General features: G+C 32.7%; 1 protein-coding gene across 1 annotated transcript; it reads right to left on the reverse strand.

Moving 5' to 3' along the window:
* Positions 1-244: 244 nt before the first annotated feature.
* On the reverse strand, positions 245-2752 carry LOC143538991 (cytochrome P450 78A9-like). The gene is made up of 2 exons (XM_077032423.1): positions 1800-2752; positions 245-1068 (listed from the first exon to the last, which is right to left on the reverse strand). Exons 1-2 carry the CDS (start codon positions 2742-2744, stop codon positions 436-438), a joined length of 1578 nt encoding a protein of 525 aa, XP_076888538.1. The 5' UTR covers positions 2745-2752; the 3' UTR covers positions 245-435.
* Positions 2753-25401: the final 22649 nt, after the last annotated feature.

Here is a 25401-nt window from a genome sequence, read left to right on the forward strand (position 1 = left end):
TATTAGGATAGCTATTAATGTATAACAATTATATTAGTTTACTCTTTATTTGATCATTATCTTTCTTCTATAGTAAATCTTTTTTATATTCAGTTATCCAATAAACATAAGTATTATTAATCAATACAATTGTTTTAATTTTTTTTATAAATTTTATCAACCACTGGAAATCATACACATACAATATTGATTTAGTCTTTAAATTAACAATTAATAAATAATTAAATATTCAATACACATTTAAACTTGCTTAATCAAACTTACATAGATTTGCATCATGTAATTATTTCCCAAAGAGTAATATAAACATCCATAATTAATACAACAAACTTACTTATACATACATATAAAGAAACCCTTAATTATAAAAACATATAATAAAAACACAAAGTGCATAACTTCTTAGTTTAAGTATTATTATGCATTTTTAAACCTTCAAGTGGCGGTTGGTCTTGGCCTTGATCGCAAAGTAACATGAAGTGGGGCCGACATTTCACACGACAACTTCAGTACCTCTGACAAGTCAACGTCGTACCCGTCACACATCCCAAACTCAAACTCATGTAACAATGACGCCACCCAAAAACTAACGGTCGTTAACCCAAGGCTCTTCCCGGGGCAACTCCTTCGGCCCGACCCAAACGGGGCCAATCTCATATCCGATCCCATAACCGACATATCCATTAACCCTTCAGTTTCATTCAAAAACCTTTCAGGTCGAAACTCTAACGGCTCGTTCCATATTTCAGGGTCACGACATATGGCCCACATGTTGACCATCGCCGTTGTCTCTGCTGGTACTTTATGGCCATCGATGACAGTGTCTGTGATGGCCAGACGAGCCCATGAAAGCAGTGGGCCCGGTGGGTGTAGACGGAGTACTTCTTTCACAACCGCGGGTAGATACACCAAACTAGTGACGTCAGCTTCGGTCACCGCACGTGACCTTCCGACAACCCGCTCGAGCTCATCTTGGACCTTTGCTTGAACATCGACATGTAGCACCAACCTTGCTAGAATCCATTCAATTAGCACGGCTACCGTGTCCGTTCCTCTAAATATCATTTCCTGTTAAAACAATTATTTATTTTCATTATTATTAAAGTTACTAAATATGGCAAGGGGTAGCGTGATGGTCATGTTTTGTATCTTATTTGTTTTTCATAAAAGGCCTTCTTTGTAGTTTCTTGTAATATATTTGAGGATATATTGTTCGTTATTAGTACAATTGTTTTTAAATTTGTTACATTATAAATAACAATCAAAACCTCATGTGTTACAAGGCTTGATTAAATCCAACATATATTTTTTATGAAGATTTGTATGTGTAATAATAATAATAATAATAATAATAATAATAATAATAAAAATAAAATATTAATAAATAATATAAAGTAAATAATGATGTTAAAAAAATTTTAATTAAATTTTAAGACAAACATATAATTAAAAGTTTCTTACTATCTAATAAATTTTAATTAAGTATTAGAACAAATGTTTAGATATATAATTAATTAATTTAATTGTTTAACAATCATTATTATCTTGTTATTTATAACAAGATTCAAATTACTTATTTTTTTATTTTATTTATTTTGTAAATAACATGTTTTCAACCCAAAACAATTACAATAAAGTGTCAGATAAACGGGCAACAAGTTTTCATTATTTATCATTATTATTATTATTATTTTTGTAAATAACATGTTTTCATTATTTATCATTTATTTTTTTCGTAAATAATAAATAATAATTACTTATTTATTATTTATAATAGTATCATTACAGAAGCTGCTTACCCAAAGGACAGCGATCATGTCCGGTTCAGATAACTTATCGGAACCTTCAAGTGAAAGCAACACATCCGTGAAGTCACCGTTAACTTTTAACGGTTGATCTCTATGTTCGTCAATAATCCGTTTCACAAACCGGTTAACTTTAGGCACAAGTTTACTACACCTGGACCGAACCCCTTGCGGGTCAAAGTCGGTCAACCACGGAAGATGGTCAGTCCAGTTAAGTACACCCAAGAGCTCATACCCTTCATCCACAAGCTTCCTCAACTCAACCGACTCACCATCGTCCGAGTCAACTCGATACTTAAGTCCGAAAACGGACCACATCATGTTACTCAAGGAAGCCCGCTTCAACACGTCCCGAACCCGAACCGAACCGGACCGGGTATATCGGTTCCGAAACATCTCCACCATCTGAACCCCAATCTCCGTCCTCTGCCCTTCGGAAACCTTAATTTGTTTCGGACAAAAAAGATGAGTCGCGGCGATACGTCGTAGCGTTCGCCAATAAACCCCATAGGGCGCGAACCCAATGGCTCGGTTAAACATCAGACGATAGGCGGACTCCTTAACAGGTCGGTCAGCGAAAACCGAGCTGTTGAGAATATCCTTTGCTACGTCAGGGTTGCACGTGACAATAACACGTGTCTCGCCCAGGCTAAACGCCATTAATCGCTGGGCGCTGCAAAAGTTTGCGGCCGCAGCGATTTTGCGGTGGGCGAGAAAGGACATGAGGTGCATGCTGCCGATTAAAGGGTAGCCTTTGGGGCCTGGGATGGTAGATTTGAGTTTGGACCAAGCCGGGCCGCCAGGATGTGCCCATCGGAATAAGGAGTTAATTAAATAGATTACAGCGAGAACTACAACAAAAAGAAAGAAGTTGATGGAAGTGCATTTAGATTTAGAGGTAAGTGCGAAAAGCCAGAGAGTGTCAATGTGTGTTGTCATGTTTGTGAGTGTTTGTGTTGTTTGATGAGGGGAGGTAAGAGGTATTTATAGGAAAGAGCCATAAGTAACAGCCGACAAGTGATTCGTTCTTTGTCAAGGGTCAATGAATTTAAACCATCTATTAGTCTATTACCACCGATCCATCGTACCACATGTACTAAAAGTACTTAGCCCCAAAACATTGTTTTTATATATAAATTAGTGGATTTCGGTTTGGTTTGTTATGGCACGGTGCGAGACTAGCATTTAGCATAAAAGGAAAGCAGGTATTTGTATTGGTGTTCTTCATACGGTATCAGTTTATTTCATCCCAATTCTGACACTTGATATACTTATTATAGTAAAGAAATTCTCAATCTATTCTTTTGTTGTTCAAACGATATCAGTACGGTTCGTTACTGTAAGGAAAAAGATATGTATTTGATGCATTCGATCTTGAACAAATCTTTATCGAAACGTATAGAAAAATATGCACATTACAAAGGTACATTTGAAATTTTATAACGCGTTATATTATATTATTAGAGTAAATGTTGTAGTTTTTGTCCTTATGGTTTATGAGTGGGACACATTTGCGACCTTATTTTCAAAATTGAGAATGTTGAGCCCCCGTGGTTGTTGTGCAAGATCCGTTTGCATCCTTACATTTGTTTTTCATTAAAAAAAACAAATGAAATGATTTTTATACCCTTTTCTGATTTCCTAGTTGCGTCCTTGTGCTTTGCACTCGTGTAGTTTGCAATTTTGCATCCCACACTTGAGTCCATATTTTCAAAAATGAGAATGTGGAGCCCAACGTGGTTGTTACGCAGGATCAGTTTGTATCGTTACGTTTGTTTTTCGTTTAAAAAACAAACGAAATAACTATTACATCCTTTTTTGATTTTCCAATTGCGTCCTTATTCTTTGCGACCCTGTAGTTTGCATCCCTCTAACTCCCTCTAAATTCAAAATGCAGAGAGTAATTAACATTCAAAGAAATTCCAAATCTTATGCGCATTAATAATAATAATAATAATAATAATAACCATCCACAATCATTACAAACTACACTTGCTATTAACTGCATACAAACTTGATGAAAAAATAAACCATGAAATTGATCAAGAAAAAACCATGATCAAGGAATAACCTTCATCGTCAAAAACCCTTGCTTAAAAAAAAAAAAAAAGCCCTTGATCAACTCCAATCGGTAGGCATAGTTAGGCATTAATACAATACAAAACTTCAACACCACCTACTCAATCTTCCCCGCGTCCTCGTTCAAACCGGAAATCGATCCACATGTTGAGCCAAAATTTTTAAGGTCACCCTCAAGTGCAATCATGGTTTCGCATTCGGCTTTAAAAGTTTAAGGTAGAAAAAAGTTGGTTAAAAATAATGAATTTAGATGTTAAAACTTTTGACAAAGTTTTATTAATCACTTACTAATAAATTTGCAACCTAAATTTTTGTCCAAAATTTTGAGACACAACTACTATAACCAACATTCAAATAAGTTAGCTGTGTTTTGATTTATGGTGGGTTTTGGATTGAGGTATAACCGAAACTGAACCATAATTTTTGGTTTTAGAAAAATAAAACTAAGCCATTGGTAATTAATTTTGATCAATTATTTTGTTTCTATTTTATCGGTTAAATCTGTATGCTTTCGGTTGATTGGTTTTATGCTTAATCGTATCTGTTTGGAACATGTGACATTGCTTTGTTCATATGATATTTTGAACTTAAATTTTCACTTCGATTTTTGAAGTTTTTTTAAGCTTTGTTTGGTTTATAATAACGGTTATAGATTAAAAAATATATGAAATTTTGAAAACAAATGTATCTTAGTCTAACCTGTCGGTTTTGAGAAAATATCCAAGTCAATAATGCATTAAGGTATGGCTTTGAATAACGGTAAATCAAATTAGTTTGTGTCGGGTGGGGTTGAACCAGCCAATAGATTGTATTACAATTATGTTTAATAACAAATGCTACTCCTCCTTTATTTTACAACAATAAAATTAAACTATGTCTTGCTCAAATTTAAACCTCAGACCTTTTATCTAAGAAGGAAGTGTTTCTATCAAATAGGATAGACCCTCCCCACCCCCCACCCCACCCCACTTTTTTACATTTCATTTTTAAATATGAAATAGGAGATTGATATATGAGTCGGTGCATATTTCAAAATGAAAAGAAGATATACGGTCGGTTCAACAAACATGGGGATTTTAAACTTTATAATGTAAACTGAATTGCTAAATCTCGTTATTCAAATCGTGACATGAATCATATAAGTTTAAACTATATAAGTGTGTGGATTTGCTTCAACTTAAACGGTTCGGTTAGCTTTAATGGTTTTAGAATTTAATTATTGACAAGATATTGTCATATTGTGACAATGAATTATAAAGTAAGTCTTATTTTTAATGACTTTTAGCTCAGTTGATACTGGAAGGATGGTTTTAGGCTAGAGACTACGAGGTTTCCAGTTTCAATGAATTATAAAATAAGTCTTATAGTCAATGAGTTTTATCTCAACTAACAAGACATTGGAGGGGTGGTGAAGTTCTGGGTTGAAGACTGCAAGGTTTCAAGTTTGAGCGACTGGTTTTCTCAAAACAAGAGATGATGGACTTGGATTATTCAGTGATATTCACGGTCAAAAGTGTATGGGTCTTTTTTCACCATAGTGTTACCTCAAGTAACCCAACTTTATTCATTCATCGTTAAAAACTAATTATAGTCTTATTTACCTTGCTATTTCTTGGCCTTTGAAAGGATCAACATTTAGAAAATCAACATCTTAAGTTTCAATATGTTGAATGGTACTAGCCATGTACTGTTGTTGTACTCCCTGACTCATCATAACCTGACTTCATTCATAGTTATTTAATTATATATCTAACCTATGATATATCGACTATAGTGTGTGTGTGTGTTTTCTTATGCTTAATTAGCTATTGTTTTTTCAAATTATGTAATTGTATATTTCTATTGTTGCAATGTTAAAACTATTGTTTGGAATTGACGAATGGATGGAATAGATAGACAAATGAAATAGAAAATTATCATTATGTTCTTCTGTTTGGTTAATTTTAATATATGAAATGAAATGTATTATCACTTTTTGTTGTTTCGTAGACCAAAAAATGAAGGAATGAAATACAAAAGATAAAAATACTCAATTATAAAAAATAAAAAAAATTTATCAAAATAATTTTTTTTATGACGATGGTTGTAGTGGCGGTGGTGATGACAATGGTCAGGTAGTGGTGACAACGGTAACGACAATACAATTAATGAGAGTTAAACCTTCAATTATTATTATTATTTCTTTAATCACAAGCTCACACACTTTTATGTCGATCACACAAGACTTGATCCATTACCATTTGAGATGAAACTCATTAATTTAGCATATTGATACGCATAGGCCAAACGTATTGGATAAACCTTTTTGATAAGTTGTTTTAATATGAAAAATGTTAAAAGAAAAGCGAAAATGGTGTTGGAGGAAATATTTCTTAAGTAGTGGTTGGAGAATTAGTTAAGACGCATGGAGAATGACGACATACTTTCAAGTTTCAACATTGTCATTCCATATTTCACAAATGTTCTAGTTTTGTATATTCAACATTGTCATTCCATATTAATATATGTATTATTATTAAAATTACAAACATATATAAAATAAATATTTTTATCTTACATAAATTATAAACATCAAATATATTCGTCCCTTTTTAACATTCATATACTGTTAAGTATAAGAAAAACAATAGTTTAAACTTTAATCAACCTTAATATTTTGATAATGACTAGTTAGGACAATGTAAAATAAAATAGAATAGTTTATCATTGATAACTATATGTCACCTACATGCGTCTTAACACTTGAAGAATCATCATTAGTCACAATAAAGCAACAAAAGACTTAATCAAGACTATGCATATTCAAAATCAAAGAGTAGAGAACTTATCAACTTCAAATCTACAAAGTGTAAAATCAAGGTATCTACATCAACATGAAGATAAAAAAAAAGTCACAAAATTAATGCATTGAAGATAAATTAGCAACTTAGTCAAATTAGGTTGTTAATTTTTATAAACTTAAGATGAGTTTATAAAACTATATTTAAACACAATTATTTAAATATATAACATTTGAAATTCAAGTATTATTTAAAAGACTTATTCCATTTTGAGTATGTCTTTCATTCAAACCATGCTTTGAACAAACAAAATCACCAAATGGGCAAGTCAACCTCCTAGAAGGCAAGGGTAGAAGCATTTGGATGAAATTCAAAAAATATGTTTTACCAAATGAGTGAAATACTTGGGTTGTGTTGTATGGAGAAATGGGAAGTGAAAGAGAAGACTTCTACCCTTGCCTTCTAGGAGTCCACAGTCGTTCATATTGGCAAAATTGAAGAAGAAATGGGAAGTTAACATAAAGAAGCCAAAATTGAAGACAGTGACCATACAAAACGTTCATATTGGCAAGCCCAATGTGGTGAATTGGGAGTCCACAGTCGCTGGAATCAACCATTAGGTGACCAGTCCCTATCCTTGTATCTCACAGGCTTTGATATAAATAGAAAGGTTATTCAAACTAAGGCTTCACCCCCCTTGCTCTACAACGCGCGCGCACGCGCACACACACACACACACTTAAAAGCTAATCTCTTCCATCACATAAATATAATCAAGCTTCAATTATTAAGAGAAGATATCAAAGTGTGGAGCAAAAAGGAGAGCTTTTCAAAGCTATCAATCCAATCATCTTACTTATATATTTTAAGGATTAAATATAGAGGTTGTTCTAGTGTTCTGACAAGTGAGGATTGATCATTTAATAGATTATTTGAGAGAACACTATATCTGACATAGTGTTGTTTTGTATTGGGTTGGAATGAGAACTCTATCTTGATATAAAGTTAAATTAGTATTAAGTGAATATTCATTATCTTGATATAACAAGATTAGAATAATTGTAAAGCTAAATACTTGGTGTGCTTAGTGAAGAAGGTGATTACTTCCTTTGAAGAACGAGACACTTGTATTGGTGACCCCTACCATCTGTAATCGTTTAACTCTTTACTTATTTGTATTTATTTTTATAAGTTGTAAAAATAAGAAAAACTATTCAACCCCTAGTTTTCTACATATTATTTTATCAAAAAACCCGCGTTAGATATATTGGAATGTAAGGTGGACAAAAGAAATGTTAATTATTTTCTTAATGACCAACGAATAAAGGCTAGCTACTAAGATTACTCAATGGCAAAATGCGACCTCATACACTCGTGATCACTGACAACGCTAGGTAGCTCAAGCCCACTATCTTCCATTTCAGGGAAAACCCACTACCCAAAAACCCACCACAATAAAACTAGGTTGGGATTAGAATCAAACTTGATATCTTGCGGTGTCTAGCCGAGCTCTTCACCTCGCTCTACTGCCCATCGACCTAAAGCTCATTGGCAAAAAGAAAGTTATAATAGCTTGTTTATTCAAAACTAGGATTTTCACATTTTAGACATAATTGATGTGGCGCTGTGTCCATGCTCATTTAACAAGGCTCACAACATGCGTTATAAATTGTTTTTGTTGAGTTGATTGACGTGAAAATTTTAAGTACTTTAAATGAGTTTCTTTGATATTAACTTTTTAAATATGACTAAAATCAATGTTAACTTTTAGAGAAGGCTAAAAATTAGTGTATTTTTGATACATGTCGCTCTCTGATTGTTTGGATGGTGGGTTTCGCACTAGTTTTCATGAATTTTAAAGCCGTCAAAGTGGCGAGCTGTTATTAAAATATAACTGAAATTTTATCATTTAGAAAAAAGTACTCTCCCCGTCCTATTAAAAGCATCCATATTTCTTTTTTTACTTGTCCCATTACAAATGTCCACTTTTAAAATTTATTAGTCAATTTCCAAGGTTATCCTTAAACACACACAACTAGCATTAATAAATAATATTGAAGGACCCAATTTTCAAAGGCATTATTGTCATTTGGTAAACAAAAAAAGTAATTATTCAATTTACCTTGAACTTTGTGTTTTTCAAACTATGACACTTATAATGGAACGGAAGGAGTACGCATTCAAGAGAAAATGAATAAAAAAACTAATTGGTATATTTCCCTTTAATATATGTATAAATTAATTATGAAAAGAACTGATAACATAAGTATATACTTTGACCGTTCAACTCAATTAATAAGAGCGGCATGCTATCCAAATACAGATTCTTTACACTAGAAAAGAAACTTATTTATATGATAATAAATAAACTAAATAATAAAGTATAAAGAAAAATATACACTTTATTAATTAAAGACTTTTTATTTTCAAATCTACAAAATAAAAATGATTAAAAAAAAGAAAAAGAAAAGAAGCTTATCATTTAAGGTCTCAGTGGCTAAAATCACAACCGTAGAAAACTAGAGGGAGGGGTGGAGGGTTGAATAATTTTTCTTTGAAATTAATCTGATTTTAAGGAGCTAGTGACTTTGTGAATCTCTTTTGACGATTTATAAAAGTAAACACAAATAAGTAACAAGTTTAGGGTTAGAGATGGCACAACCGGATTCATAAAGACTCATGTGAATGTTAACTAATTCACCTTACGTCCTCTCCCCGATCCAAAGATCGAGAGTTTTTTACTAGCCGTCTCCCTAAATGATAAGGATCATCAATAATGCGTTTCACTCTTCAAATGAAGTGATCACCTCTTCACCAAGCACATCAAAGACTTAGCTTTACAATTTCTTCTTATCTCACCATGTCAACATATATAGTGAGCCTTCGCCTAATCACTAATTAACTCTATATCAAATAGAGTTCCCAACCCAATACAAAACAACATTGTATCAAGATAGTGTGTTTTCCTCCAAATCATCAACAAAATGATAAATCCTCACTTGTCAAATACTAGAACAACCTCTAGCGTTGACTCCTCAAATTATAGTAGATGGTAGGCTGGTAGCTTAGAAAAACTCTTGTTTTTGCTATACTTGATAATCTTTCTCTTGGATAATTAAAGCTTAATTAGACTTAAAAAATGAAAGATATTCAGCTTTAAGTGTATATGTAAATGTTATAAAGTATAGCGAGGAGGACTTGGTTTAAACAAGTTTTCTATTTATACCGAATGTGAGATGCAAGGATAAGGATCAGTTTCCCGAGGATCGATCTCGCGGTTGATTCAAGTGACCGTGAGCGCCCACTCCATTTCATATTGGTTTTGACAATGTGAACATTGTGTACGGTCTTTTTCTTGAATGTTTAACTTCTTTTGTTTGGCCAACACCTTGGTTTAAAAAAGCGCGCCTGAGGCGAGCCGAGGCGAGAGGCGACCTAAGGCGAGGGCCTCTTCGCTTTAGGCTAGTCAAGGCTAGCAATGTTCAAAAAGCGAGCCTGAGGCGAGCTTTTTAGGCAAAAAGCAACCTACAGCGAAGGTGAGGCGCTCGCCTTTCGTACGCAAGTGGTTTTTAAGCATCTGAATATTATACAATATGCTTTTTAGGTCGTATGTAGGTAATTTACATATTAAATCATATATAATGCTTAAATATAGTTACATCATGAGTCAAGATGCAAAAAACCCATGATATATACATATATAAAAATTATATAAATGCGTTCACCTCGAGTACGAAAAGCTCTCGCTTTTGCGCCTGGCGCTTCACGCTTTTGTTTTAAACCCCGTCACTTTTCTTCGCCTCTCGCTTTTTATAACCAAGGCCAACACATGTGAGAATCCATGCATTTCTTTTAACATCTTTTGTTTGAAACATAGGTGAGAATTCATCCTTTCACTTCCTACTTCACCATACAACACAAACCTAGTATTTTCACCAACTTCAACCTTTGTCATTTAAGTGTTTGACTTTCCCATTTTATGAAGGTTGGTTTCCAACACATGGTTTGAATGAAAGAAATTTTTAAAGTAGAATAAGTCTTTCAAGTACTATTTGAATTTTAAATAATACATGTTTAAACAATTTTGTTTATATATATTTTTCATAAAACTTAGGAAAGTTTATAAAAACTAACAACCTAACTTGACTAAGTTGTTAATTAATCTTTAATAGATTAGTCTTGTTATTTATTTATCCACATGTTGATGTAGAGATCTTCATTTAACACTTTGTAGATGTTGACTTGAATTTCTCTCACTTTGATATTGAGTATGCAGTCTTGAATAAGTACTTTGTTTCTTAATTGTGACTAATGAAGATTAATCAAGTGTTAAGGAGCATGTGTGTGACATATAGTTATAAATGATTAACTGGTATTATATTATATCACATTACCCTAATTGAGTTATAATCAAAACATTAAGATTGATTAAAGTTTAAACCATTGTTTTAGCAACATCAACCAAAATTAAACTTCAATGATTAACTCGCCGCAAGTTTGCATTTTAGGCTGAATGAGCTATATGAGAAAAACTACAATGGTCAAAACCGCAATTTACTCAATACATACACACATAGATACATATATACATATATACATAAACATACATATATATACAAATACAGACACATAGAGGTATACATAGATATATATATATATATATGCATACATGCATACATACACATACATACATACATGCATGCATACACACACACATACACACAGATACAAAATACATATGCACAAGAGGCATACATACATACATACACACATTTACACGCATGTACATACACATACATGCATACATAAATACATATACAAATACATGCATGCATGCATACATACATACATAGGCATACATACACATTGATCACACTGACCCGAAACCATAATGATTGATATTCACCCTAAACCATTAAAATTGACATTGTCACCAAACCATAAAGATTGTCATTCGATACATTGATCACATTGACTCTAAACTATAAAGATTCACATTGTCTATAAACCACATATCATTACACTTATAATGATCATATATACAATCACCTCTTTAATATAAAGATCATAACACATTTCATTTAACTATTTGAAAAAATAGTTTGTCATTAATATAATGAAACATATATTACACAAAAGTTGATTACTACTTAATATAATACATAACACCTACTAGTTCATATAATACTAAACACCTATTTATTAGCTGATACCAAAAAACCTGATCATTAGTAGTTAATATAATACAAGATATCTAATTCAAGCTACTTAAAACTACTCTATTTGATTATACCCTCCTACAGCAAACCTGATCAGGAAGATCCTGTTCGGCTGGGTCTTCACCAAATCCACCTTGATTTGGGTCCGGAAGACATCGACCCACATCGCAGCTATAAAATCAATAACATAATCGTGTTAGCAACGATTAATACTGTATTATGATTAACAAAATCATACTAAACAATCGACTAACTAAACGAAAATAAACATTTGAAGCGTTGGAGAAGTCGTTTGTGACATTTATCAATTTCGAGTTATTTTATACTTGTATTCTTAATGTAAACCCGACCCGTTTTATATCCCGAACCTTTTGATATTATCAAAATGATGAATTTTATGTTACATATTTGTTTTATAGTTGTCGGATCTAAAAAAAACACCCTTTTCGTGTCACACCCCGACCAATGAAGGCGGAAACATCGAGGCGCGACATGATTGCTCATTGCACAATGACACTATAAAGTTACAATATTTAAACAACTCATTTAAATCCATATCATCATAAATAACACAACAATTGTTCATACAAAATGCCAAATAGATAGATAAACAAATAACTTGTTCTTTTATTTTCTAATATCCTAAAGCCAAGATAATAAGTTTCTTCACGTAATCCAATCAAGCTAACATCAAACCTGTAACATTGCATAAAATAGAGTTTGTCAACACGAAGGTTGGTGAGCAATTTTCATAGTTTTGGACAATAAGTATATAGTATGAAATCCACAACTAATATATGAAAACAATAAATAATAGCAACAATTTAGATAATAAAACCGTCAATAAGAATACATTGACGACAATAATGAAATCATCAATAAGAATACATTGACGACACCTTTCTATATGGGGATACCATATATACTCGGAATTAACGTATGATCATACTTTGATGAGGCTACCCGCCTTAGCATTCAAGAATTTGCACATAATCATGTAAAGCATATAACACCAAATCGAGCATTTATTTAAGTAAACATATACAATACGTGTTGTGGTTTAAGACTCAAGTATAAATAATTTGAATTTGGATAAGTATGCAAAGCCACCCCCAAATGAAAGATGGAAAACGGGGGATGAAAAAGTACTCACATTAACAAGTAACTTGAAAGATAGTGTCGTGAATAATCGGAGAGATCGGTTTAACGAGCAAGACCTATATTAAATGGGTCTTGTGTTAGTAGGTAGTCTTGGAAGGGTTTAAAATAAAATACATGACAAATAAAGTAAATAAATAAAGTTTAGGATTTAAAATGTAAATATTTGAGAAATTAAAGAAACGAGTTTTGTAGAATAAGTTTACTCGAAACCGGGTCTCGGTATTCTATTCATTAGTTTTTTTCTTTTTTTTACTCAACCTATGTTAAGTAATAATGTGGGTTAAAATGCGATATTGCAAAACCCTTGGTTATAAGAATACCCAAAACGAGGTTTAAACGAGTGTTCGGGTTTGTCGGTTCGAGACTTGATATTTGACCAAGCTCACAGTTAGCTTCCCAAAATAATAAATGTTATGAGATAACTCAATAAAATCAAAATAGACTTAACCATGTATGTAGTTCTATTGTGAAGAACCTTAACGTTCGTTAAGCGAGTATACGACCTTATCGGTTCGAACTTGTTATAAAATCAAGTTGGTTACCGACATGCCAAGTATGTTTATAAACTAACTAAAATTGATTTAAAATATAATCTTGAAGAAAAATATGAGTTTTGGTGGCTAAAAACACACTTGTGTGTCTTAAGCGAGTGAACTCGGTTTAGTTCGGTTTTTGGTTCGGTCCTTGACTCGGAATAAGACCGAGGATGGTTACCACATACCCAATTACCATGGAACTTGTAAAATAAATTATAAATAATAATACTCAAGTTTTACATTCAAAAAGTTAATAATATCCCGCATTTTCATATTTGCTTAAGAAATCGATACACTAGATTGCATGTGTGTTCTTCAAATTGTGGTGTTGTTCTTGGATTCTTCATATCGACTACAATTCTAGGGTTGAATTCGACGAATTCAAGAACAATACCACGATTTGAAGCATACACATGCGATTTAGTGCATCGATTTCTTGAGCAAACATGGAAATGCGGGACATTCGACCTCCTGATGTTGATTTGGACCCAGATGTTTGCTACGATATGCTAATTTCTAAACCCTAACTGTTATGCATTAAGCAGAGAACCGATTTTAGTTTTTTCGGTATATTTCGGTTTTAGGGAATTACCCTGACTACTTTACCAATGAATTCCATCATGGACTGAAGTAGCAAAAGTAGCCAAAAAAAAACTGAATAAATTAAACATAAAATTGACAAATTTCAAACTTTGGACTAAAGTAGCAAAAGTATCAAACCACAGGGACGAAATTGACCATGAACTAAATATAAACAGAAGAAAGACAAAAATACCCCTAAAACTAACGGCATAGTTGGATGCCGTTAGACGGAGGGACGTAATTGGCTAATGTTTAAAACTATAAGGACTAAATTGACAAAATTTCAAACTTTTGACTGAAGTGGCGAAAGTAGCAAACCACTGGGACGAAAATGGCTATTAACTTTTTAACTTATGTGGTTGATCCTCCACACTAATGAGTGCTTATCATGCACTTCCTATTAATAAAACTCTTATTCATGGTGTTACTATTTAAATATTGAAATATATAAGTTTTGTGGTGGTAGATCTTGCGATACACCTAGTATTATACATTAATAATTATTTAATTTATTTTGGTTTGAGTAAGCATAGACGTCAAGAGTGTGTCTATATATTTTTTATGGCAAATAAGCATATGTGTTTGATAAGTCCTCTTTGTAATATGTTGACAATAGACTTAATACACAATAATAAGGAAAATAGATATGAATTCTTATGTGGCGAAAAAATATATTATATATTGGCAAGGATTATTAGAAAATTCTTCTAATTGAGCCTTGAGCTACATACATTTAATTATTTACCGATTGAACTATTTTAAACTTAAAATGTGTCAACTTTTCGAACTTTTTACAAAGTTGTTCATTAGTTGACACGAATTTAAAATTATCACATCAATATATATTGGTTTACCTTCTAACAAACAAAGTTTTTTTGTTGGCTGTGGAAACTATGACAATGATTATTTTGAGATGGGGATGATCTAAAGTTTGACTTCTAGTTATAATGCTTTGTTTGGATCCCGTAAGACATTTATCAAAGGGTAAATCTTATGAATTTTGTGTTCGAACACTTATTTCATCTTCATGCCATCTCCAATGTTTGTTTGATCTGGATCTGGATCCATGATTTTTTACGTGGCCATGATTTTTTACGTGGCATTAGCTACTGGGCTATTTTCCTCCATAGCTCCGACAATGGCATATTCAGCTGACGAAAACTTTGATGGATCAACATCTTTGGTTACTTCATTGCTTACTTGAGCAGTACCATCTTGATTAGTATAAGTTTTTGGTTAACTACAATTTCGGAAGAGTGATCAATGGTACCGTCGCTTTTAAAGAGTTCAGGACATACTAAAACCTCATTTTTATGTTTAAGAGACCCAATTAAACCATCCAACTCTAATAAACAAGATGGACCAACACTAGACACATTTGAAGTGAATTCATGAAATCTAACATTTGCGGACTCTTCAACACTTTAGTTCTTTGTTAAATACTAATTAAGAAACCTCTACGGTAGCCAAGTGGTTTCAAAAGGCACCGACTCTTGACTTGTCACATTGGATTATTATAGATTGTGGGTCCTGGGTCCAAGGGACAACACCCTTTGACTGGGTTCACATTGGATCGACCTAGATTTGGAGAAGTTGCATGAAAAATGTTTTCCGAAAGTTACCATACTTAACAAGTTATTGCTGGTCATTAGCAAATTCGTCACTAAAGTTTGGTTGCTACTTTGTGGAGCGATAGTAACTTTGAAGCTCAATAGTGATCTAGACTAGACTAAAGATCAGTAGCATCTTTGACCCAATGTAATAACTTAATTAGTTCAACGGTAGCAGATGACTTAGTTGCGAATAATGAGGCAGCATCATATACTTCGGTAGAATCTTAGAACTTTGGATCTACCGAGCTTGCTATCGAATGAAGTTCCCAATACGATGTAATTTAACAATTGTTACACACTAACCTGTCATACCCGTTTTTAAACGGTGTAGTGTTACCACAATCAGTGCGTTGGTTCGACATCTATTTAAAGGAACCACTTGGCATGTTTCATTACATCAAATCAACATTCCGAATATCACTAAAGAGAACTTTCTATTCTTTGAAAATTTATTTTTGTTTTATCTGATTATTGATTTCTTTTAACACGGAATACTTTTAATAAGAAATTATTCTTGTGAATGATTCTTTATATTGAGTATGCTGTCATTCTGTTAACACTGTCAAATGTGAATTTTAGTTTTGTTGCAACTTATGTAAGAATATTTCGGAATATGCTGTTTATAAAGTAAGTTATGCCATAAGGTGGCAGGTGGCAGTAAAGAAGGTTGATAGTGACAACACACGTATCTCGTCGTGCATGTGCATGACTGGTCTCCACTGATTGGTAGAAGAACAATCTACCATACACGTAGCATATTTCCATATTAACATATATTTCCATATTTGTTGAATTTATGTGTATAGAATATAGATAGACAAAGAAGTGAAGAACCAAGGTTGAGTTGAGCCCAAGTTTGATTAGGTTTGAGTTTGGCTTATTTTGGCTCAAGAGAGTTTGAGCTCGGCTTATGAGTTGTGTTTTTAAGCTTGAGTTGACTCGTTTATTATTTTATTAATTAACTTACATACAATTTTTTATTATATTTTTATATATTTGTTGAATAACCTAAACGAGCCCGAGCTTGGTTAGTACCTTAAACGAGCCAAAGCCTGACTCGAGCTGGCTAGGCTGTAAAATGTTAACTCAATACATAGAACGTCAAAAAGGGTCAAATTTAAAAACACACAAGGGTCATTAAGGCTCGACAAGCCTAAACGAGCTTCCAATACAAACCTTGAGCCCGGCTTAATAACTACACGAGTTTTGTTGAAGGCTCGGGCTTGATTGAGCTTGAAAAGGCTTAGTTGTTTCAGGCTTTTTATCGATCTGAGCTCAAGTAGCTCACAAGCAGCTCGGCTTCTTTGCACCTCTACAAAGAATATAATACAATAATCTATTATATACCAAGGGTATAAGAAATTTTTTACTATTGATTTATGGTGTGACATAATTCTAATCGTGGAATGCAATTGATGACTTTTTTTTAAGTTCTCTCATATTTTAGTATGATGTTATTTAAAAAAAACTACACCATAAAATTGAGTATTTTATTCTCTTTAATTCGAGTACCTTATGATTATATTTAAAAAAAATAATATAAAACAGACATTCCTAAATCCCATACATGTTATGCTTATAGCGTGCGTGATTATATATATACGCAATTATATTACTTTATGCGTGATTATTTTTCTTCATACGTGTTTGCTTTTCTTCATCCGTATTTATTTTTCTTTATGCGTAAACATTGTACATTATGTGTAATTATATAAGTTTTTCAAAAATAAATAATTTGCAAACGTTGTGATAACTGATAAGACCACTCACAAGTTACAATATAGTCTCGATTCCTTTTCACATACCCAAATTGTAAGAAAAATGTTGGATTTTGTTCAATTTCAATTTTACATTGGAGTCCAAATCACAATACCAACACCTCAAATCATATGGGATGCTAAAATAATCCTTAAATAGGCGTTCTTATTCATCATTCATTTTATTTTTTAACGTGGTTGTGAGTGGAATGAGACATAATTTAATTGATTATCAATATGTTTAGAGAATCATGTGGATTGTTTTTAAAATATAAACGAATTTTATCAATAAACGTGCATTTTAATTAAATTATTAGAATGAGGCCAAAATGGCTAAGACACTCCAAGCAATTAAGTGTTGAGCCGGTACTAAGTAATTTGGTTATTATTGGTGGATGAGGGGGTGATGGTTGGTGGAGGAGGTGATGCATGATTGACAAACAGAGAGTTATAAACTTATTATGTAAAGAAACAAATGGGTAAACTTTTATTCAACATTATTTCCAATTTAATGAATAAAAGGTTTGCTGACTAATTGAAAGATGTGTTTGAGTGTTTCTAGAAAAAAAACCAAATGTATACTTAATGCTGACTGATTTTGAGATAGACTCTGGACGAAATCATTATGAGGCTATCCAACTTGAATGTTTTTTCAATTGACGCCTTTTAGCAAGAAATTACAGAAATCATACTTTATGTTTCAAAGCCATATCAAGTTATATCATTTAGTTTTCTAGTTAAATCTGGTCTTGTGTTATATACATGCGAGTAGTTTTGTAATTTCATATATTTATTTAATAGTTAAAACTAAAAAATAAAAGCATACAAATCTCTCTCTCAACCGATTCATTTCCTACAAATCATCTTCTCAAGAAAGCCCTAAAAACCTTAAACTACCCTCATATGTCTTGCACAACTACACGTGACCAGATTTAATAAGAAAACTTAACTGAAGATCAAAGAATAAAACGTGATAGAATTTTTATATAAAGATCGAATGTTTACTGTCACTAAATTTGTTAAATAACAACCATTGAAAAAAATGTATAACATAAATAACTTATTGTTGCTATTTTGTCTATATTTTAAGAGCAAGAAACGCGTAGAGATCACGTGAATCAGCATTGTCGGAATTGTTTGCAGGATGGCACCCAACCATTGATTCTATTTGTGGTGGTCTTCCAATACTCCAAAGGCTTTGACTGATGTGGGCCACTTTGATTTGAAATCACCACAATTACCAACCATCTCTCCCCCACATAAATTATTAAACAAAACAGTTCATTTGAATCGTTATTTCACAAAACAGTTCATTTGAATCGTTATTTCCTTTCTTTTTATCAATGTTTTTAAAACCGGACCGGCTTGGGATTCGGTCACCCGATCGGTCCGGTTTGATATAGTTCACTCGCTTCCTAAAGAACCGGCCGGTCCGAACCGGTTCACCGGTCAGACCGTAAAAACGGACCGGTTCAACCGGTTATTATGGATTTTTTATATATTTTTCCATTTAACATTTTTTTTCCGTAAATTTTGAGTTCGGCCGGTTCGACCAGTTGAACCGGTAACCCGACCGGTTCAGTGCCCGATCCGGTTATGAAAGCGTTGCTTTTTATAACGACAAATGATAATATCATAATAATACTTTACTTAGCAAGATGCTACGAAGAGTGTAATACATCTAGTACAAATTAACTTCAAAATCACACCAATCATCGAACTAAATTCTGCTCAATTTGTGATCTATAAGAAAGAATTCACATTTATCTCCTCCATGATTCTCACCGCATATTCATTTATGTTGTGAATACTCGATCGTCTCTAGCTCGCCAAAGAACCATAAAGTGATAAGATCACACTAAGTCTCATTTTTTTGAGCACCTCACTACCCAAACTACTTGTTTGAAAGTCAAGCTTTTCTCGAATGGAACACCCGTTTATCACATTGATCGCCGGCCATACTTGATCAACAACGTTTCAATGAATCAAAATATGATCAATGGATTCATTGCTAGCCCCAGTCGTGTCAAATCTCCTATAGTTTATTAACACATTTCGTTTAGCCAAAGCTTCCTTAGACGAGATTTTGTCTAGCCCCACCCTCCTCCCGGAAAAGTTATTTTTTTAACACATTTGATCAAATCATATTTTACTTCTACTCACATCTTTAAACTTTAAACTAAAAAAAATAAATCATATTTTCATTTTGTAACATTTTAAGATAACGTGTAATTTGAATAAAATCAGATGGAATATTCTTGTAATTAATTCTATACAAAATTATAAAAATAGAGCCATGTCAAGTTACCAATCCAATTACTGGTTCACCATTTGGATAAGTTTATAAATCAAATGCTTGCAATTATTGGAAAGTGGGTTAGCACACATGCATAACTGGTTTTAAAACAAAATACAACAAACATAACCATAAACATAACCATATCTAGTAGAATCCCATAAATAGCCAAAGCCAAGTTATTGGTAGGGCTTAAAAGGATGAGATGTAACTAAACCATACATCTATCCCAAATATGAAACCTTTTTTTTTTCATATATTTTAGTGCCGTTTGCACTTTTAAGAATTTTAAGAAAATTTGAAGTTTAGAGTATTAAACCAACAGATATAATTTTGTAGTTATAGGTTCAACAGGTTGGTGCCACACCAAGTCGAGCCAACTAAAGTTGGTTCAGGAGTTCTCGACTAGATTGATCGTATAGACACTTTCTGGTTTGACTAGTTTGACCAGCCAGTCTGGTCGGTTGAGAATAGCGTCTTAGTATAATCATGTAAGCAAAGTATATTTTTATGTTTTATTTTATTTACAACATATAGAGTTTTAATTGAAGTGTTTGTGAGCCAACATGTGGACACAAGACATGTGTTCACTTAAATTGGAAGTAGTTAGGAATAACATATGGGAGATTTGTAAACCAAAACTCTAATTGGGTCTCAAGTTTACTTCATCATTGAAATTTTTGTTTAGTGTTCTCATATCTGAAATTTTTACTTCATCAATCATCAAGTTTACTTCATCATTGAAATTTTTGTTTTAGTGTTGTAAACCAAAACTCTAATTGGGTCTCATATATGATTTTCCTTTTATTATGTATAATATACACAATATAGACACCATTGATTACATGTATATAAAGAATGAGCCGATGGTATAAAATTCTGGAATCGTCACTAAGTGTATATAAAGACACATAAAACATATAATAATCATGTATATGCGGTGATATCTTTTAAGGTGTAATACGATCTTTCCACTTGTTTAATAAAGTAAAAAGTTTTAAGACGCATTTTCCAAAAGGTTTAAACTTTTAATTGTTAATACTCTTCCAAGAGTTAGCAACCCTTTTAGCAATTAGGTATGCAAACAAATTGATTCCTTAATCCATCCATTATTATGATATCAAATAGAACTAAAAGTCTACAACCTGGCCATGCATATTTTAAATTATGATCGATGAAAAATATGTAACAATTTGCATTTAACTATGAAAAGCAACATGACTTCCATACCATTATCCAAAGATACTAATATTACTCTAGTATACTCTATTCTCAAAGATTCAATATTTGAATATGATCGCCTTATGACCTAGATTTATTTATTTATTTTAATGATTACAATATAATTTGTCACATCTTTACGATTTATTTATTTTTTTACGGTCATTTTGTTTAGGTTGTTATGTGTGGTGGTTTTCCCCTTTTCGGGTGGCGGCCATTAGCAGTCCGAACGATTTGTGGGTCACAATTTGTATTATAGTAGTGATTGATGCGTCATTCCCATTTTGATGAGATGGTAAGGTTGTTAAGGTATAAAACATGAGGTCCAAGGTTCAAACCTGTGTAATGCAATATTTAGTCGTTTAAAACACACAAAAGAATTGATATGACGAGTGAGGAAGAGGAAGAGAATAGTTCCTAGCTAGAAATGGTGAGACATAACGTAAAAACTAAAGACTAAAGAACATGTATGTATGCAAAGGCATGATAACTTATATTATCTATCATCAATATATTCTATAAACACTTTGTAAAGATATGATTCCTACCCATATTTTTACTTTATAGATTTTAATTATATCACAAAATCATTTTTTTACACTCATTTTTATTTGAATATAATCTATTCCCTTTTTAATTGTAAGATTAAAATATCAATTTAAAAGATGTGGCAATCCATATAAAGTCAACATAATGGAACATGAATTAGTCAATAATAAGAAATAGCTAAACTAAGCATGGGATATACATAATTAAATAGTAAGAAATAACCAATCATGATTCATGGTTGTTTGTTTAAAAGAATTTATAACCCAAAACGGATTGTTTATTTTCAATAATTATTCAAAGCTTAAACAAGTTTAGTTGCTAATGATACGAATTTTATAGAGATTTGGGACACATCTTTTACCTTTCTGAAGTATACATAGAATATCCAATGTTCAAGAAGATAATTCAAACCATCCGGTATTATAAATTGTACCGGTTACCGGTAACATCACTGCTATGATAGAGCACTGCTTATTAGGGTGCCGGAATACTTTTCGAACTGTCGGAAAATCAGGTATTACCGACGCATATCGATGAACTTGCTTATACCCATATTCAATTTTGAGGTTTTTGATTTAAACACTCCGTTATAGCGGCTTTCCAATTTCCATCCCTCAATTTTAGTATATTACGATATTAGTAAATAAAACTTCTTATTTTATATTGTAGGAAACGAAAATAGTTATGTCTGTTGTTGAAGAGGTCACAAGAATGACGATGATAGTAAATTTCATCTTTTAAACAATCGTGAGCTTTATGTATTCAACCCACTCAAATGTCATAAAACTTCTGTAGACTTGTATTAAAAAAAATACTTTGTTGGAAATTGACTTTCGATATTGGTATTACGTAGTTTTAGATTATTTTTTAGTTGAAGTTGAATTATAAATGTCTGTTCAAACCAACCGGTATTACCGGTTAATGAAAAAAAATTATTATGCAATAAAATTAAACCTTTTTTATTTGGGTTAATGTATTTTACTTATGTATTATCTAGTTGTGTTATATTAATATTATCATAGCAACTTCAAAATAAGATATTAAAGAAGAGCATATATACGATAACAAAATGGCACAGAAAAAAGAAAACAAAAGACGACAATGATAAAGAATAAATATCCCGTATTGTCACCCAAAACTTCAACTAGGTAACCACAGGTGTTTTTCCATTGTTGAACGAACCTTTTATGAATAGATGCTTTCGTAGAAATAATAACATTTTCCAATATAATAACATTTTTCAATATAATAATAATAATAATAATAATAATAATAATAATAATAAAGGAATTTAAAACCGGCTTTTAGGATCGATAATTACAATAAAAGCTTGACGTTTATTCTGAAAGCTGAATTATTTAATACGAATAGAGTAATGGATTGAAATAGAAATATCTGTACAAATGCTTTCGGATAGTGTAAAATTAAAACAATTTTCTTACTGCAATTTGATGACCAAATCCACATAAGATTATAAGAAAGTTTTTTTCTTCATTGTATAACGTACGTTGCCATTGTTGGGTTACGTAGCCCACTTTAGGCTAAGTTGATTAGGAGGGCGGTAGGGTTCAACAGGCCCTAGCTTAGTTAACTTGTTTGATTAAATTTTTTTAGGTTAACTCTAATTAAGTTTTATCTATATAAAGTGTGCTTGTAAGTTGTACGGTATCATGTTATCACTTAATAAAGGGATTTTACATATTTTCTCTTGCTAAACTTGTCATTTCCTCAACCCTAAACATCAATTACATATATCTCATTTTCATATTAAATTACCCATTTACTCCTCTGTAACCCTACACCTTCATCAAGGCTTGAAGCCACTGGCAACTCAAACATACCTAATTCAAATGGTTGCTAAAATATTTTTGAGAACCTACCGGAGCCAGTACCTTCTTATCAAAACTCTGATCAGATGCTTTACGCCTTCTAATGCCTCCAACTGGTAATCAAATCCACCCACAAATCTACAAACTCTAGGGCTTCACTCTCACTCTAATTGAACCACAATGCAGCAGAGCTCACCAGACGCCATACTAAACTGGCTCCACAAGGAGATGAACTACCGACCTCTCGGACCTTACATAGCTTCCACCAAGGCTTCTTCAATGTCGTCATCCATCGGGTTTGCAGAGGCAACATGCTTCCCGTCTGCCCATTTTATCAACTTTTGTTTTCTTTGGATATGGAAAATCATTTTCCGGCGAAGGGTAGCGGAGGTGCGGTTGCGGTAAGCGGCTTGGGGTTCTTGGCCATTTTTTCGGGGAGGAAGGTGTGGCGGAGATGATAATAGGTGTGATGGTGAGAAAAGATGAAGAACCTGACTTGGGTTTCTTGGCCGTTTTTCCGACGAGTGGTATTTCCGGCGAGATGAACAATGAAGAAGAAACCTTAAAATGAAGTGAAAATAAAAACAAAAGGAAAATGAAAAAGGGTAAAATAGTCATCACACTATTTTCTATAATAAAATAAATTAAAATGGGTATATTTGATATTATATGTTTTAACAAATGGGATATGTGTAACTAAAGTTTAGGCTTGAGTATATATGTAATTTCTAAACTTAATAAGGGGAAACATGTAAATGCCCCCTTAACAAAGGAAACCCTAGTGAATGCAGGTCATTCCTATATCGAACCACGTTAAATCTTTTGAGTTTGTTTACTTTCTTGTGTTCCGAACACAGTGTTCGTGTCAGTTTGTGTGTGTGTGATTCTAGTACCTACCAATTGGTATCAGAGTTGTGGCTCTTAATGTTTCGAATTACATGAACCTAGTCAGTTGTCGTTGTAGCCACCCAGATCTACCAGGGTTTAATCACCACCTCGAGGTTTTGATAAAAAAAATTTTGTCGTCGCTGATTCAGCTTTGTTCGATCACCGTGATAAAAAAATACTATCACCCGCTGTCTGTCGACATCTATTAGACACCACTTAGCATCACCACTAGACCGCTGTCGTTGCTGACTGTTACACGATTTGTGCCTCAATGAATACGCACGGACTGTGCGTTTGTTGTTGCATCTGAGAATTAATAGAAGTTGTTTAGTTTTAAACAGCAGGGTATACAAACTCTTTTTAGTTTGTTTTGTTTGATTAGTTTTTGGAGTTGTTATTTTTCTAATTTACTCATTTACTGGGCCGACTCAACAATTTTAAAGGCCTAAATCGAAATGAGATTTTGTGGTCCTCTTATGACAATTTTTTAAAAAAACCAAAAAAGAGTGCTCATAATGAGTCTTGAGCTCGTGTGACATTTGTCAATTTTGGGTTATTTTATACTTGTATTCTTAATGTAAACCCGACCCGTTTTGTATCCTGAACCTTTCGATATTATCAAATTGATGAATTTTATGTTACATATTTGTTTTATAGTTGTTGGATCTAAAAAAAATACCATTTTCGGTTCTTAAAATTCCTCGAAAACGCTCAAAACGAACTCCAGGGACTAAAAATACCAAAATGGAGACTTGAATGATCCATTTGTAGTTTGTGCTTTCTTGGGTCTATAACCAACCCATTTTCATGCAACACCTTTTATGAAAGACTCATTCAACTTACCCTATATATACACACCCATCTTCTTCATTTGTGCTTGCTCATTTCCTCATTTCTCTCTCAAATTCTTGAATTCTAAGGTTGTTCTTCATAAGCTAATCTTTCATTTTAACTAACTTCTCAATACTTAAAGCTTGAGGTTACAACATATATATAATATACAATCCTTGTTTACCTTCGGTCTTTCATTTCTTCGGTCCCGGCAGGTTGAAATGTCGGGCTAGTAAAGCAAGGTTACATGGAGGA

This window comes from Bidens hawaiensis, unplaced genomic scaffold (genome assembly GCF_021521415.1).
Source record: "Bidens hawaiensis isolate Kalapana, Puna unplaced genomic scaffold, B.hawaiensis_p1.1 tig00011791_1, whole genome shotgun sequence".
In the NCBI taxonomy this organism is placed as follows: Eukaryota; Viridiplantae; Streptophyta; class Magnoliopsida; order Asterales; family Asteraceae; genus Bidens; species Bidens hawaiensis.

Bases quoted from the DNA above. Each gene is read 5' to 3' on its own strand.
- LOC143538991 (XM_077032423.1), bottom strand. From the start codon at position 2,744: ATGACAACACACATTGACACTCTCTGGCTTTTCGCACTTACCTCTAAA. The intron at 1,069-1,799 runs GTAAGCAGCTTC...TTGTTTTAACAG, and splicing joins ACATGATCGCTGTCCTTTGG to GAAATGATATTTAGAGGAAC.